Here is a 15967-nt window from a genome sequence, read left to right as displayed (position 1 = left end):
GAATGGAGATTTTTAGCTTTGGAAACAAAATGTTAAAGCTATACATCAGTTTAAAAAAATGTAAGAATACCATTATTTGTTCAATAAAGACATTGATTTTTTAAAACATTTTCATTAAATATTTATAATTTATTCTTTTAAACACCTTCACATAAAAATATTTTTGACATATACAGTATATTTTCAGAATATTTGGAAATATATATCTACAAATGACCTAGGAGTTATAGCTAATTTTCTTTTTCTTCTACTCTTCCTCATATCTTTGGACCTTCTTCCCCTTCCTTTCCTCTCTTATTCTGTTTCCTTCTGACACGATTTTTCTGTCTCACTACCTCTCTCAGAATCCTGTCTTCAAGCCGTATACTCTGCTCTGCTCTGGACTGCCATACAGGGGTCGCTTGTTCTTATATGAATTATGGAAATAAGGAAACCTTCAAATTCTTTAAGACAGAGGCAATAAAGCAGATAGGAGTTACTGCGTTGAGAACAGAAAGCAATTCCTGTTGTGCAGAGGACTGAACAACAGAATGAGACTGAAAGGACCTATTGATGTGGTGTGGGGGCTTTTAGCTGAGGCTCTCTGTTTAAATATGTTGCCCAGTAGACTAAGTTAAAGATTCCAAATAGCAGTGGGAAGGCTATTCTTGACAGTCGGTCAATTTTGCTGACACTGTTGAAGGTTTTCTTGGGTTCTGGTGGTTTTGTTTCAGGCTTGACTTCTTTTGGTTCTATGGTTGCACTTTTAGCAATGGTGGCTAAGCCAGGGTCACCCCTGGCCAAATTAGGGGTATAGCTGGTTGCTGTTGGAGCATAAGTGTTGTTTTTCTTAATGAGAGGATCTTTCACTTTCTTTGGCTGTAGAAGGAAAGAGTAAAGCATCTTGTTTAGTAAACCATGAGAAACAAAATTAGAAGTTGCTGAGCAGAGTGACCCTTACTTGGAACCCAAATCTGTGTTTTATTTAAAAATTTAACTGAGGGGAACAGCAGTATTCTTTACTTGAGAATTTTCTACCATGAGGAATGTATTGGTAATTTCCATGTGTTATGATCCTTCAAGTAAACCTCTATTTTGCAATGAGAAAATGTGCCTGCCCTTGACTTCACTGAAAATTGGGGATAGTTCAGTCTGCAAAGTCAATTCTATTGAGGCATTATAGTTATAAATTTATGACCAAAATTATTAGGTTCATAAAATTAGCAAGAGACTATGATTTTCAAGTTACAAAAATTGTAATTCACTTCATAAATGATGGGTTTGGGTAAGTTTTGCTCCTAATGTCAGGTTTGTTCTGAAATTAATAGAGACCATACATAGGAAAGCATATTGGGGTAGAAATGTTTACCTTCATGTTTGTCCTTTATCTCTACTCTACTCTGCATGTCTATTCACCCAAATAACTTCTCCTCTTAGTAATAACAAAATTTGCATAGCACTTCATCATTTATGACATAAGAAAAAAAACGAAGCCTCATTACTCCCCTCTCTTCAGGCTTTATCCAATCCCATGGGCCCAAAACATTCCATCACACAGGTTTAAAGAGACATGATAGTGATATATCACAGGAACTATTAAAGCATTTACCTTTTCTGGAACTACGCTTTTGCCATCCCATGCATAACCTCTCTTGGTGAAATAGTTTACTGTGGCAAACTCTATCAGAGCTGAGAACACAAAGGCATAGCACACTGCAATAAACCAATCCATGGCTGTTGCATAGGCCACCTTTGGGAGGGAATTTCTGGCACTGATACTCAACGTTGTCATGGTGAGCACTGTTGTTACTCCTGTAAGGAATGAAATTAAGTGAATATGTAGATTCATACTACGAATTTCATCACTGGATGTCAGTCTACTTGAGCAAAGGGACACCAACAATACCATGTACAAAATGTGGTTTCTAATTCATCCCATTTTGATTTGGGATGAATGCGTACTACTTTAACCCCAGTGTAGGTTATGGTTCGTGGTATGGCAATATTGAGGGGGCATATTGGAGGGATAAACAGCTCTGCTATTGAGGACCTATTAATAAGATAGTGAACTCCTTTAAATGTGCACCTTAAAATGGAGTCTTAGATGGGATAGGAAATAACATTTCTACCTTCACCCATTTCTTGGAATAAAAATCATAGATCTTCACTGCCTCTGATCCAAAGGAAATCTCTAGATCCTCAGCTCTGTTTAATATTCTACTTGTGTATCCCATGAAACCAATGACTTTTTGATAACTGATAGACAATTTAACTATCTGAAGATGATAATTTGCCATATCATTAAGTCTTCTACTTTTATTCTATTTTTTTTCTGATTCTAAAATAGCCACTCTGTTGAAGAAATTCCTGAAACCAACATGTGTGGGGGTGGAAGGTGTTAATTTTATATAACTTGCTTGAGGTCACACAGCCAAGAAGCAACAAAACCAAAATTTGAATACATGTTTGTCTGATTCAAATGTCCACAATCTTTCCCTGTTTACTAGTGCTGCCTCATTTTTCCTGCAGTGCAAATCCATCCCTAGTGATTCAAATAACCTCTCTTCAAAGCAGTTTTGAAGTTGTTGGGGTTTTTTTTTAGTTTATTCAAATAATTATATAATTTGGTATATGAAAGATGAAATCCTTTAATGTTCATTTAACAAATTAATATTCTAAACCTACTCCATGTAATGCACTTTCTAGGTACCGAGTCATAATACTGTAAGGTTTCTTTTAAGTCATTTGAAAATGTTTAAAAAGCAGTTCACTTTAGCCCAGTTGGGGTAGGTCAGGCCACACTGCATGGCAATGATCCTGATCTCGTCCAGTGACTGGTCCCAGTCTTACCACTTATTAGCTCTATGGCCCCAGGTAAGCGAATTCACTTGTAGGGACCTCAGTCTCCATATCTGTAAAAGGGATAATTTGCCCTTCATTCTCTCTCTTGTCTATACCATCTTTGAAATTCTAGGAGGGGAAAATTTCTGCCTATTTACAAGTTCACTGTGAGGATTAAATGTGATAATACATGAAAGCATTTTAAAGATTATAGATGAAGTATTGCCATGGAAGATAGTGTCATCCCACGTGTCTAAACTCATATCTATGATTCCTCCTCCCCTTTTGATTAATTTTAGTAAATCAGCAGGGTCACACAGATGGTAGGCAGCTAATTTTTGTAAGCTGCTTTAAACCAACCAGTATGCCTAAGTTCTCCATGAAATTCAAGGTAAATGGCCTTTGTAACTACATTAGGAAGTGATATAATTAAGAAGAAGCACTGTGAAATTTTTATTAAGTTGTGTTTAAGACACATTATTAAAGTTGTAGGAAATAGACTTACTTTGATATTTAAGGGTGTTACAGAAAGTTCTGCGGCATTTTTCATATTACATAACCAACAAATAGCTTATGCAGTATTGGCTGGAAAACTGACCCCAAATTTACATATCGATATTAACTTGAGTAAATAACAAGGTAATTAAAAGTTAGTATTTGAGGAACAGAGCAGTCTACTTTCAAATCCCAGTTCTGAATTGCTTAATGACCTTGGGAAAATTTCCTCACAAACCTGAGCTTCTAGGTTTTTTTCGTTATTATTTTTCCTTGCAAATTGATTTGAATAAGTCTACCTGAGAAAGCTATTGTGATTATTAAATAAAATAATGTAACAAAGTGTTTAGCACTTAGACTGATACTTATTAAGAAAAAGACTAATGACTATCATTATTGACAACTTCAGTCCTTTTTGATAAATCCCTGCTATAGAGAATTCCACTTTTTCAAATTTTGGTTTATATAGGTAGTTTTGAGAAGTAATTTGAGAATGGGTATTCTAAAACCATATGTATCCATAAATTAAGAGCAATTATGAGTAGTATAAACAGAGGGGTGTGTGTGTGTGTGTGTGTGTGTGTGTGTGTTGTTTTACAATTTCTGCTATAGAGAAAGGGAAAGGAACAAAAATGTGTTGAACAGTGATTAAGTTCTAAGTATTGTGGCTGACAATTTATATATTTTATTTATTTTTCTCATTTAATTATTTTAAGCAACACTACTTCACTTTCCCTGTGCTCTCATTTCACAGGCAACTGAACCTCAGATAAATGAAGTAAATTGGCCAATGTCACAGCTGGTAGGTGATGAGATTGCACCTACAACTTGGACCTATTAGGCAGCAAAGTTACACGATCACATTGCCTCCAAAGGAGAGACAGCATGGAAGGCCAAGAATATGGTCATCTTTTAAGGTATAACACAGACTTCAATTTTGTTGCATTCTGGATGCTTTTTAACAAACTGTTATAAAGTACAACTTTTGTTTACATTCTTCTTTTGGTATTTCTTTAAGTACTCCTGATCCTCCAGCATCTCATAGATCTCAGAGAAATGTGCTCAGTTCCAACTAAAATGAATAGAAACATATGAACTACATAAATGTTAAAAGGCTAAAGGTCTAAGAAAATTGTATTTGTGATTTCATTAAACTTAAAACGTTAGAAACATATCACTTGATTTATGGAAATACTTGCCACAACTGAGTTTACAGGTATACAGCTATGTTCACCCAAATGGGCATGAGTGGATTGAGATATAAGATTGTTAAAAATGTTAGGAGCAATGTTTCGACTTATAAAACATCCTGAAATGCTTTAGAGACTTTCCAAATAAAAAGGGCAGGATTTGCTGGGGTGAGAGGGGAGAAAAGTCATCAATTTAAAAAAATATATTTTGGGGAGCTGGCCGGTTAGCTCTGTTGCTTAGAGTGCCAACTTGTAACACCAAGGTCAAGAGTTTGGATCCCTTTACCAGCCAGTCACCAAAAAAAATAAAAATTAAAAACATTAAAAAAATATTTTTTCATGACAGTGTTTGGCTCATTCTACAAAATTAAAACAAAACAAATAAAATAATTATGTTATCCGTTCTCATTTTTTAAAAAAATTTCTAGTGAGTAAAGGGCTCTATATATACATATAGAAGTGAACATATTAACAAGAGTTCAGTCTTTAAGTGGCTTCAACACTAGTTAATATGGACAAATGGTAATAAGGAAGAACAGACTGAAAGGAACTGTTCTTTTGCTCTGCAGCTGGAATTATTCCGGATCTTAATTTTGCTGTGTTCTTAGGCTATTGTCAGAGCAAAGATTTGGTGGTTTCCAACACGGAAGAACCTTGCCAAGTTCAGAAGAGACACATTTCTGGGCACTTGCAGCAGAGTCTTACTCTTTTACTGAGAACTGATTTTTTTCATAACTTGAATATTATTGAAGGATGATACAACATGAAATCCACAGTTTAGATTTGATACTACTTCAGGCTATTTATTATCCTGTAGCACCAGGCCTTAAACACAGCAGATGTCTAGTTGGTATTTGTGGAATGAACCTTGATAATTGCACCTTTCACCAATAAATATGTGGACATTGCTTCCAGTTGAATGACAGTGAACACAACCAGCACATTCCATGTCCTGTCAAAGCAGCAGGACAGCACAGAGATGATGACGTGGCATCTTAATTAAGAGGTCAGACTCCAGAGCTAAGTTCTTGGGTCTTATTCCTGACTTCTCCACCTGATAGCTTCTGACCTTGGGTAGATTACTGAATCTCTTGTTCCTCAGCTTTCACTTTTATAAAATAGGGACAATACTCCTATATAGTATTTTGAGGGTTTAATAAGGTAATATAGGTTAATTTCATAGAACAATGCCTGGACTAAAAGGACTTAGTAAACATTACCTATGATTTTTATGATCATTCAAATTTTAAGCTCCAGGATAAAACCTTCAGAAGGTGATTGGTTTGTTTAGTTCACTACTACGTTCTGTGCCTAGGTCATGGTAGTAACTCACAGTAGGTTTCAAATAAAAACTCATTGAATAAATGAATCAATTTATTGATAAAATAAATTTACTGTAGTGAAATCTTTCATTTTCACCAGTGTGGAAAGTGTAATTGAGACAGTGTATTGGGATATAGGTAGGAAATATCTCTGTATATAAAAAAACAAGCTCCAAAATAATATGCTGGGAGGTAAGATTCTCCATTAGTAAAATGTTGCTTACCCTTTAAACAGTTCTCTATTAGATTGCCTTACGTTGAAGTGTTTAGTTCATTTAAAATATTTTAATAGAAAAAAGTATATTAGTAACTCTTCAGGAGTGTACACATTGGTTAAAGTGAGGCATCCTTGTGCGAATATGATGGTTATTAATGAGTTCTCCCTACTTAAGGAAACCCTACTTTTATGTATTTAAGGAAATGGTTCTGCTGATATTTTCTAAAATTCTCAAAAATGGACTGATACATGTCATGTATTTTAAATATATGATTTCAATATTAAGGTTTCTATGTATGTGTTTTTAATCTGGTATCATGCATTTTATGCCTACTTAATTCCATTTCTAGCCCAGAATATCAAATCAAACATTCATTTAACCTCTCTATTCATACACACTAAAACAGCTGCTTCTTAAAGTATTTTTTTTAAAAAAAATATATCATAATGAGAATGGCAATCCCTTAAATCTTTCTATTATACAATCGTCAGATTTTAATGTATAATCATTTTTTCATTCTCTTTGCAATGTCACAGACACACTATAACTCACCATCCAGACCCTTGAATGCATGTCTTGATTGGCACTTACCAAAGACAGTTCTTGCTGGTACTGACTCTCTGTTGAGCCAGAAGGAGACTTGGGAGAGAATAACCGTCATTATGCACGGCAGGTATGTTTGAATAACAAAATAGCCAATCTTTCTCTTCAAGTGGAAATGAGTGGTCATAACAACATATTCTCCTAGAAGGTAAAATAGTTAGGCTGAGCAATTTGACCTTGAAAAGAAGGTATATCTGAGGTTTTATATCTTTAGCAAAGGCCTGGAGGTTAGACACATCCTTTCTCCACATGACATCCAGTTCCTGGACAGCTTTTATCCAGGAGAGAAAAGAAACATTTTTAACATACACCAAAATGGCTCTGCGGATGCGATTGCTGTGCCAGAGTCCCCATGAATGTTCTTCCATCCTAAAATTGGTACATCATATATTTAAGAGACGTATCTGAGCATATGTTTACATATCGACCTTAATGACCTTGAAGGCAATGTGCTATACTCTGTGACAGACATCAATTGATCAGAAACAGACTAGATCCCCAGTGTGTCACTGCAGGACAGATTCAGGATGTCTACTGAAGGAGCTCTATGACCTCAGATAAGTCATTAAGCTTGGCCTGATGGGCGAAATGAGGAGAGTGGGCTAGAATCCATTGTTTCTCAACATTTATTTCCCAGAATTACCTGGGAAGCTTTTGAAAAAATCAATTCTTCAAATTCCATCTAGATTCACAAACCATTTTTTGAATTTCCAGGTAAATCTGCATTTTGAACCAGCTTTTGAGCTTGCCCTAGTTCCTGGCCTGATCTGAGAAACAGTGGAGTAGTTCTGCACTCTCTATGGTCTTTATATACTCCAAATTCGTACTTCACTTAGAAGCCCAATGCAGTAGACATATGACCAAAATTGCAGGAGGGTTTCACTTTTACTCATGTTATATTTTCTCAATTACAAATCTTACAAGTTTTTAACCTTATTCAATAAGAATGCATGCTTAGTTACCTGCAGGTGAGTAGGAGAAATAGATATGATCTGGCTAAGAAAGCATCAGATTGTTTAGAATTCACATTTCTTCATCTTTTTCCTTCCTTTCTCCTGCAAACTTTACCCTACCAGACCTAGCATCTTTACCACAGCACATGGGCATCTGACTTCAGCGCCTATAGCTCAAGACTTCTTAATCTTCATAACTAAAGCCCTTTTCTTAGTCTTCAAGCTGGTTGTTCACCTTCTTTATAGCATTAAAGAATGATTGTCTCTACCTTCTTGATAGCACACTTTTGATTCCCATTTTCCTTTATCTCTCCTCTTTAGTTTCTTTTCCTAATTCATTTACTATTTCAATTAGAAATCGTTTGTTGAGTTTTTATGTTGATCAGGTACTTCTTTTCCTTTTCCTGTAAAGTAAACGTAGGGGTTTTTAACGGAAGTGAGGCATAGTTCTGTCCTCAGCTCTCTTCCTTACTTTTTCTTGATTCTAACAAGTTCATCTTACCTCTGCTCCTGATGTAGTATCTATGCAGATATGCATATTTCTGTCAAATCTACATTTGTAAGTGACCTTCCTTGCAAACTAAGGACCTCTATTCTCAAGTCCAGTCTAGACAATATCTATCTCACAGATATTAATTTTCACTGATACTACCAAGAAAATATGTTCAAAACTCAAATTAGCTAATTATTCCCATAGAAGAATGACCAGTACATGGCACTATCATCTGACTGTTTACTCAGGCTAAAAATCTGGAATTAATCCTTGGATGTTAGGTGGTGCTTTGGAAAGAGAGAAGAGAGTAAGTTGATCACAACTTCAATTTCACCTCTACAGTATCTTTCATTCTGTCTCTTTTTATCTCAGTGACTGCCCTTATCTCCTTTGTAGATTTATTACAATAATCTATTAACTGTCTTGTGTGCCATCAGTCATATTCTAATGCCAATTTTCCGTTAATTTTGGTGTAGAGTGATCTTTCACATGAGTGATCATGCCACTCATTTTCTTACTTAAAATACCTTAATGGAGTCCCATTTTCTACATCAGAGTTTCTCTACATCAGCACTTTTGGCATTTTGGACCAGATAACTGTTTGTTATAGGGACTTTCCTGTGCATTGTGGGATGTTTAGCCACATGCTTGGCCTCTACCCACTAGATGCCAGAAGCAAACACTGCCTCCTCCCCCACTGTGACAATAAAAACTGTCGACAGTTCTACATGCTAACAACCAAACTCCCTAACCTTTATTCAAGACTCTCCACATCATGGCTCTAATATGGATTGCAATCTCATGTCTCTCTGCACATTTTCAAATTTCCATAGCTTGGCCTGCAAAACTCTACTTGACATCTTCTGTGACTGAATATTTTGTTCATCTATAGATTGAGCCCAGCTCAAATACCAGGTTCTCATTAGAATAGAAAGAAATGCCCTATAGAGGAAAGCACATTAGTTTTGGAAGCAAATGAATTTGAATTCAAAATCCAGATCTGCTATTTTCTTGCTGTGTAGCCCTAGGCAACTCACATTTTCTTATTCTCAGCTTCCACATCTGTAAAATAGTGAGAAGTATGATTTAAGGAGAATACAGAATAACGGCTCTAGTTAAGATGGATACTACAAAAAAAAAAAAAAAAAAAAAAAAAAGATGGATACTACATAAGTATTTTGAAGTACATTTCAGTTCCTTTCTCCATTTTCTTCACTTTTCTCCCCAATCGGAATTGGTAGAAATGTTGGTAAAAGAAGCACATTTACTTTCTACAGAAGGAAATCATCTATGCATGCTTTCATTATTAATTGTTATTAATGATAACACTTGACATTTACTGAGAACTTAGTAAATACCTTCAACTTGATTTAATAGCTCTTGATTATATTTATAATACCTCACACTTTGTATTTTAGTTATTCATATGCTTATATTCCTTTCACCAAACTGAGAGCTAATGAGAAGGCAGCTAATCCATTGGACATAGAATGACCTGACATATCTTCAGTATTCAATACCTGCCTTTGGTGAGAATGGATGCACTGAGGCTTAAGGACACTAAATCAAACAAAATCCATAGCATTCTTCTCTTTTGAAGAATAAACAAAATGTTAACTAGTTAATTCTCTTTTTATTTTCTGTATGTATCTTTGATGATGTCTCTGAGATCATTTCAAAGAGAAAGAAGTGATCCAAATTTGAGAAAAATGCAGAAAAACAATTTTTCCCAGACTTAATAAATATAGCATTGTGTGGACATACCATGTTACATTTCACCATCCCAGGGGTATGCAATATTATTCCTAACCATTAATATAGTTGTGGCCCACAATATGTCATCAGCTCAAAGAACAAAATCACATCTTTCATATAATATCATAAAGATGAGTGTCTACATACATCCCATTATCTTTTGTTGTTTGCAATGTGATATTTTAGCAAAGATTCTGAAAAGAATATGATTTTTGTAGATTTGAAGAGCTAGAATTTGACATTATATTTAGTTTATGAAAAAGTTCTCCCTAACAGATTAAGGAAAGAATAGGAGAACTTTTAATGTTTTGAACCCATCTTTTAAATTAAATGAAATCTGAGAAGTGTTGGAACAAAGCTTTTAAATAAGAAAAGAAAAGGGTAGCAACATTAGGATCATATTGCAGTAGTTTTAAAATGAAAGAAAACCACTACAACAAGAACAAAAACCTCAGTCTTCTAAATTGGATTAAGAGAATACGTCTAGACATCAAGTGCTTATGCACTAAGCATGTCAAATTCTTTTCCTTTAATTCAACAGTCTAGAAGAATTTTAATTCAAATATCCTTGCACATCATCTAACCCTGAGGGAAGCTTGTAAATCAGATGTGACAATATTTCTGATATATTACATTACAAAGTTGAGAAGAGTGAAAGAAAAGAAACAGGGTTATAATTTTACAAAGCAGGATTAAGCATTTGTTTATCCCTAGCTTCCAATCTCTGCTTTCTCAAATGTTATTTACTTGAAGGTAAACATGTTGCTTAACTTCATTTTACTTCATTTCCTGATTTGTCCAATTAATATGACAGCATTTAGCTTAGTTATTTCCTGGGATGCTGTGAGAATGAAATTAAATGATAGATTGTGAAAGTACTTTTAAAAAATTGGAGTTTTATACAGATTTATAGGGTAAAGACAGAAAAGATAGGAGTGTATTCTCCCGCCAGAACAGAAAGTCAACCATTCTGTCATTCATCATAATTGTATTGAACATAGATTCCATTGGAAACTGTCATTTTTCTTCCAAGTATTTTAAATTTGGTATTTTCTATAGGTGCTACCTTTTTAAAAGGAATGATGTATTAAAAATATTTTTGAGGGGGTTATGGTGGTTTTTAATAACTAGTTCAAAGAGTACTGAAATAGAAATAGAGGCAATGATTATAGTTCTAGGCCACTTAGCTTCTCTGGACTTGTTTGGTCATTTGAAATATGAATGAGTTGATCAGATGACCACAGAAGTCTTTCCAGATGTCACATTCCATGTTCATAATTTTTTTCTCTGGACATCATGTATTAGGCTTTATTAATGTGATCTCTGAGACTCCTTTGATGAATGTTAATCACTGCTGTCACTCCATGGTCAAGGAAGAGTTACTGTCCTCATTATTTTGACCCTCCATAGTCATTCTTAAATCAACTCATTCAGAGAATACTCCATCTTGGAAAGAAGGTCCCACAATTTCTCTTAGTCATCTCTTCTAAGGATTAACATAGTCATTCAAAAGAAACATCCTATTCACCAAACTAACCTAAATTTCCCGTTGTCAAACCTACTTAGGTAAATATGGAGAACATCTTATATTATTGTGTATTTTTAAAACATTGTATTTTACTACATCCTTACTGTTTCTGGACACTCTTATGCCTAACAACCAATTTAATTATTTTGCTATTTTATATAAAGTTATATTTCATGCCATTTAATTACCGTTGTAATTTCTGCCTGGGCTCACCCTGGTGTGGTGGAAAGAGTCAGGAGGTCATGCCTCAGATCTAATTCCAAAGTGCCTGCTCTGATGCTTTAAGCAGAAGTGACCTCTTTCTCCTTTAAGCCATCATGTAGCTCTCTTGTACTTGCTGTATTGTTATTTATAATACCTGATATATATTGCATAAGTTTTACACATGAGATACTCTTTTAAGAAGTTTGCATGCATATTCTCATTTTAATCTCACAGTAGTTCATGAAGTAGAAGTTACACAGTTAAACATGCAAAACCAGTGTTTCAGCCCTTGTAATATAACTCCAGAGTTGACCCTCTTAATGACTATGCCTCCCCATCTCACATGCCTATGCTGTCTGTTACTAGTATGCCCTGTAGTTGAGAGCACATACTCTGTAGCTAGACTACCCAGGTTCAAACCCCAGCTCTGCCACTTCCCAGCTGTGTGACCTTGGAAAAGTTTAAACCTCTCTGGGCCTCAAATACATCCCATCTATAAAATGAAGATAATAATAATCATAATATTTACATCTTGGGAATTTTGTAAAAATTGGATTTAAAGATTACAAGTCCCAGTACATGTTAATTACTTATCTCACTGAACCATGAGCTTCTTGAGGGCAGGGGCTGTGCATCTTTCATCTCTCTTCTCCAGGCCCAATAGCAATTCTGAACACAGTGAATTAACAAATAATTTTAAAAAATAAATGAATAAATGAATGAATAACAGAGAATTATACTGGATTTGAACATTGACTGGATTTATCCTTCCTGTGTGCCTGTAATAATTTCACTGTGACAGGTGAATAAGAAGTATATTTCAAACTAAGGTTCTAACTAATTTTCTTTCCTTAAATTTGATCGCAGACTCCAGGGAAGAGATTGTACCTTTAATGTGTCTGCACTGAATTAAAAATTGCAAATATTGTGTTGGGATCTCCATCTATTTCCCTCTGTCACTGAAGTTATCTCGAGGTATTTTGACCTGAAAGAGATCACTGAGATTGTTTGTGTATTCACATGTGTGTAGGTGACAGGCAAGTAGGATAACACCTTCTGACCTTCTAAGGGATGATTTGAATTGATTCTCTCCACATGGAGAATTTTAAGGTAGATGACAATGCCTTTTACCTAATTATTCTCAGTGTGTGTGCTCTCTGTTGTCGTCATTCTCTAGTCTTTTGACAGTAGCAGGGAGATAACAACATTCAATGTCATTTATCTTAATGTCTTCAGGGCTTCACAAAGAAATGTGAAATATAGCACCGAAGATCTTACACAAAGCTCTCTGTTTCTTTCCACTGAGACCTATCAAGGTGGATTCTTGATGGGATAAAGTGGACCCAGAGGAAGTGTAGTTCAGTGTATTCTTGCAGAGTTGAAAACGTACATCAAATTGAATTTCTTCATTATTCTCCCCACCCTCCAATATTCATTATGGGAATGACAGGAAAAAGCTCTTATTTTGTGCAGGTACAATTGCAGCTCTAACAATGTCTATTTCTAATGGACCCCACCTGTGAGGTCTAGCCAGCTTGATGGCAGTGGGTTGGGCCTCTGTCTCTTATCCCATTGCCCTTTTCTTGACTGTATATCTTCTCTGACTTACTAGAATGTAGTTAGGTTGTAGGTCTCCAAGCTCATCTGATTAAGCCAGTAATTTTTCAGACATGAGAACTGGGGTATAAAGAGGATTAAGTGGTCAAGGTCATTATGGCTAGAATTAGAACGGAGGCATTCCCTCTTCTGAGCAACCCTTGAGACTTGTACGTACTTCTACTATTGCATGCATGCTACAGCATTTGAATTGTTTCCCTGACGTCCTCCAACCTCTGCTCTAATTACAGTAGATGAAGATTTTGTTGAAGGAAAGGTCTATGTGTATTCTTCTAAATGACCTTGTCTTGCAACAGTGAAAATTTGGCCCCAACAGACATAATCTAAAAAAATGAAAAGTCAACCCCTGCAGCAATCCTTCCTTGATTATCCTAGGCTGAATCATTTATGTTTTTATTCTGTAATTCAAAATATTTATTCAGTGCCTCCTATGTCTCAGCTACTATAGAAAATAATAGGGATACAGAAGACAGACATGGTCCCTGCCCTCACAGAAATGTTAATCGCAGTACTTACCACTCATTTTGATAATTATGGTTTATATGTTCATCCTCTCTTAGGTTTCAAAATTCATGAGAGCAAGTTCTGTGTCTTGTCTATCATTGAATCTCTAATGCCTGTCATAATACCCAGCTTATAGTAGCAGTCAGTTTTTAAAAAGTAAACACAGCTCATTTTGGTATCTTTTCCAATATAACATGTTGTGAGAAAGAAAAATCTTTAGCATTTTATATATTTTAGAATATATTTAGAACTATAGCAACAGCTACTACATACCATTTTGAGCAACTGCTATATAACAACTCTTCAGTATTTTATATTACCTCATCTTTAATACGAGATTATAGGATTCTCATTCTTAGATGAGAACAGGATTTCTAACTGGATTAATGACTTGCCCAAAGTCACAAGGCTTCTACGTGTCAGGACCAGGACTTGAGTCTGCATCTTACTCACTGCAAAGCCTATGACCTTTCCATTATACCACTGCATTTCTAATAAAGGCAAAGCTAAGGAACAATCTTCTCCATTTTTAAAAATAAGAAGCATAAACATTTAAGCTTCTAAGGTAGCTATGGGTGCTTTTACCCAAGCAAAAGACAGATCTTGTTAAGTAGAACTGACCCAATAATCACAGTAAGAGATACCAACCTATTATTGAATGTATTAGACTTACGAGGGTCCCAATATAAAGTCTGAAATCTAAGCAACAATTTTGTTGAGAAAAAATAGCACCACTGCTTTTATTTACTAAGAAACCATCTTTCTTTAAAAAATCACAAATCAAAGTAAATGAGATTAATTTAAATTTTGCAAGAAATCCATAAAAATAATTGTTGACCCTTTTTAAAACCTTCAGTAATTGAACATGTCTAAAAATATTGGGCTTTGGGGGGAATATGTTTTCCTAATTGTTAGAGTCTAGCTTTTATTTATAATTACCTGACTTAAAGATCATATTTCAGATAGTACAAAATGGATAATTGCATAGCTAAACTCTTATTATTTGAAACAACATCAAAAATTTGGGTCCAGCTTTCTTAATATTATCTCATGTAGTTCTGAGTATAACATTGGTAGATCAGTTACAACACTAAAAACAATCAAATCCCACCTACTTTTAATTAATAAATGGAGTGATCAGTAATGTGGCTACGTCTCTGTTGGCTTTACCTGGGAAAGATCCTAGCAATACAAATGGATTTGCAGAAGAAATGAGTTTTTTGATGTCCCATGTGTAATGATTACTGCTACAAATTCACCAAGATTCATTGACTCATTGTAATAAATGGGACCTAGATGATATTAATAGCTAATATTAATGAAAAGCTTTTTAAGTTCCAGGAATTGTGATAAGTACTCTTCATTGACTTAATTTATTCCTTCCAACAATTCTGCAAGGAGATCACAATCAACAAGTAAGGTGGAGGAGTAAGGATTTAACCCACCCATTCATCTACAAGAATTTACATACCTAAGTCCTGTGCTACACTGATCACACAGAACCAGCTCCTTATTTTGCAAACAAAGAAACAGAGGTTAAACTGCATTAAATGACAGGTCTAAAGCCACAGGTTTGCAGAGTGTACATTAGTTCCCAGCTCAGCTGACCTTTAGTGCAATTTTCTCTCTACCTGTGTTACTAAAGGACTCACATCCTCACAAAACCTCTTTCTGTCCCTTCCCCCATATCTGGAGAAACAAAATGGCACTTACCTGTACTGGACTGAACAATTCCAGAGTCTACTGTTTGTCCAAGGAGATCATACTGGTTTAGGCGTGATCCATCTTCTGCTACAACCACTGAGCGTGCTGGCTCTCTGGTCCACTCATAGACAACTTCTGCTCTTGTATAAGCATCTAGAAGAAAAGAATGGAAAATTATCCATGTATTTTGCCACTTCAATTCTCCTAATTTGTTGCTGTGTTTTATCAGTGTCGAATTTTTCTTCTTTTTTTTTTGAAACATAATTAATTGTATATGTCTGTGAAGTACATAGTTGCATATCAATAGCTATGTGCAATATGTGATGCTCAAATCAGGATAATTAGTATATTCAATATTATACAATGTTATCATTTTTCATGACCCTTTATGGATTCCTCCCTTAGCCCCCCACCTCTGTTAACCTCAGTTCTGTTCTCTCCTTTTGAAAGTTCAACATATTATTGTGATTATTTTATCCTTCTTTCTTTCTTTTTGTAATTTTACTTTTTATTTTTTTAGCTCCCACTTATGAGTGAGGACATGTGGTATTTCTCTTTCTG

General features: G+C 35.1%; 1 protein-coding gene across 1 annotated transcript in view; it reads right to left on the bottom strand.

Moving 5' to 3' along the window:
- Positions 1 to 546: 546 nt before the first annotated feature.
- The window catches only part of GABRA1 (gamma-aminobutyric acid type A receptor subunit alpha1), a 46762-nt gene continuing 31341 nt past the window's right edge, over positions 547 to 15967 (bottom strand). Inside the window, exons 6-9 of the mRNA XM_063086320.1 lie at positions 15416 to 15559; positions 6637 to 6789; positions 1589 to 1791; positions 547 to 858 (exon numbers count right to left, since the gene is read on the bottom strand). Coding sequence (XP_062942390.1) covers positions 547 to 858; positions 1589 to 1791; positions 6637 to 6789; positions 15416 to 15559 — 812 coding nt within the window. The remainder of the gene's footprint in view (positions 859 to 1588; positions 1792 to 6636; positions 6790 to 15415; positions 15560 to 15967) is intronic.

This window comes from Cynocephalus volans, chromosome 2 (assembly GCF_027409185.1).
Source record: "Cynocephalus volans isolate mCynVol1 chromosome 2, mCynVol1.pri, whole genome shotgun sequence".
Classification (NCBI taxonomy): Eukaryota; Metazoa; Chordata; class Mammalia; order Dermoptera; family Cynocephalidae; genus Cynocephalus; species Cynocephalus volans.
This window is presented reverse-complemented; position numbering and strand designations above follow the sequence as displayed.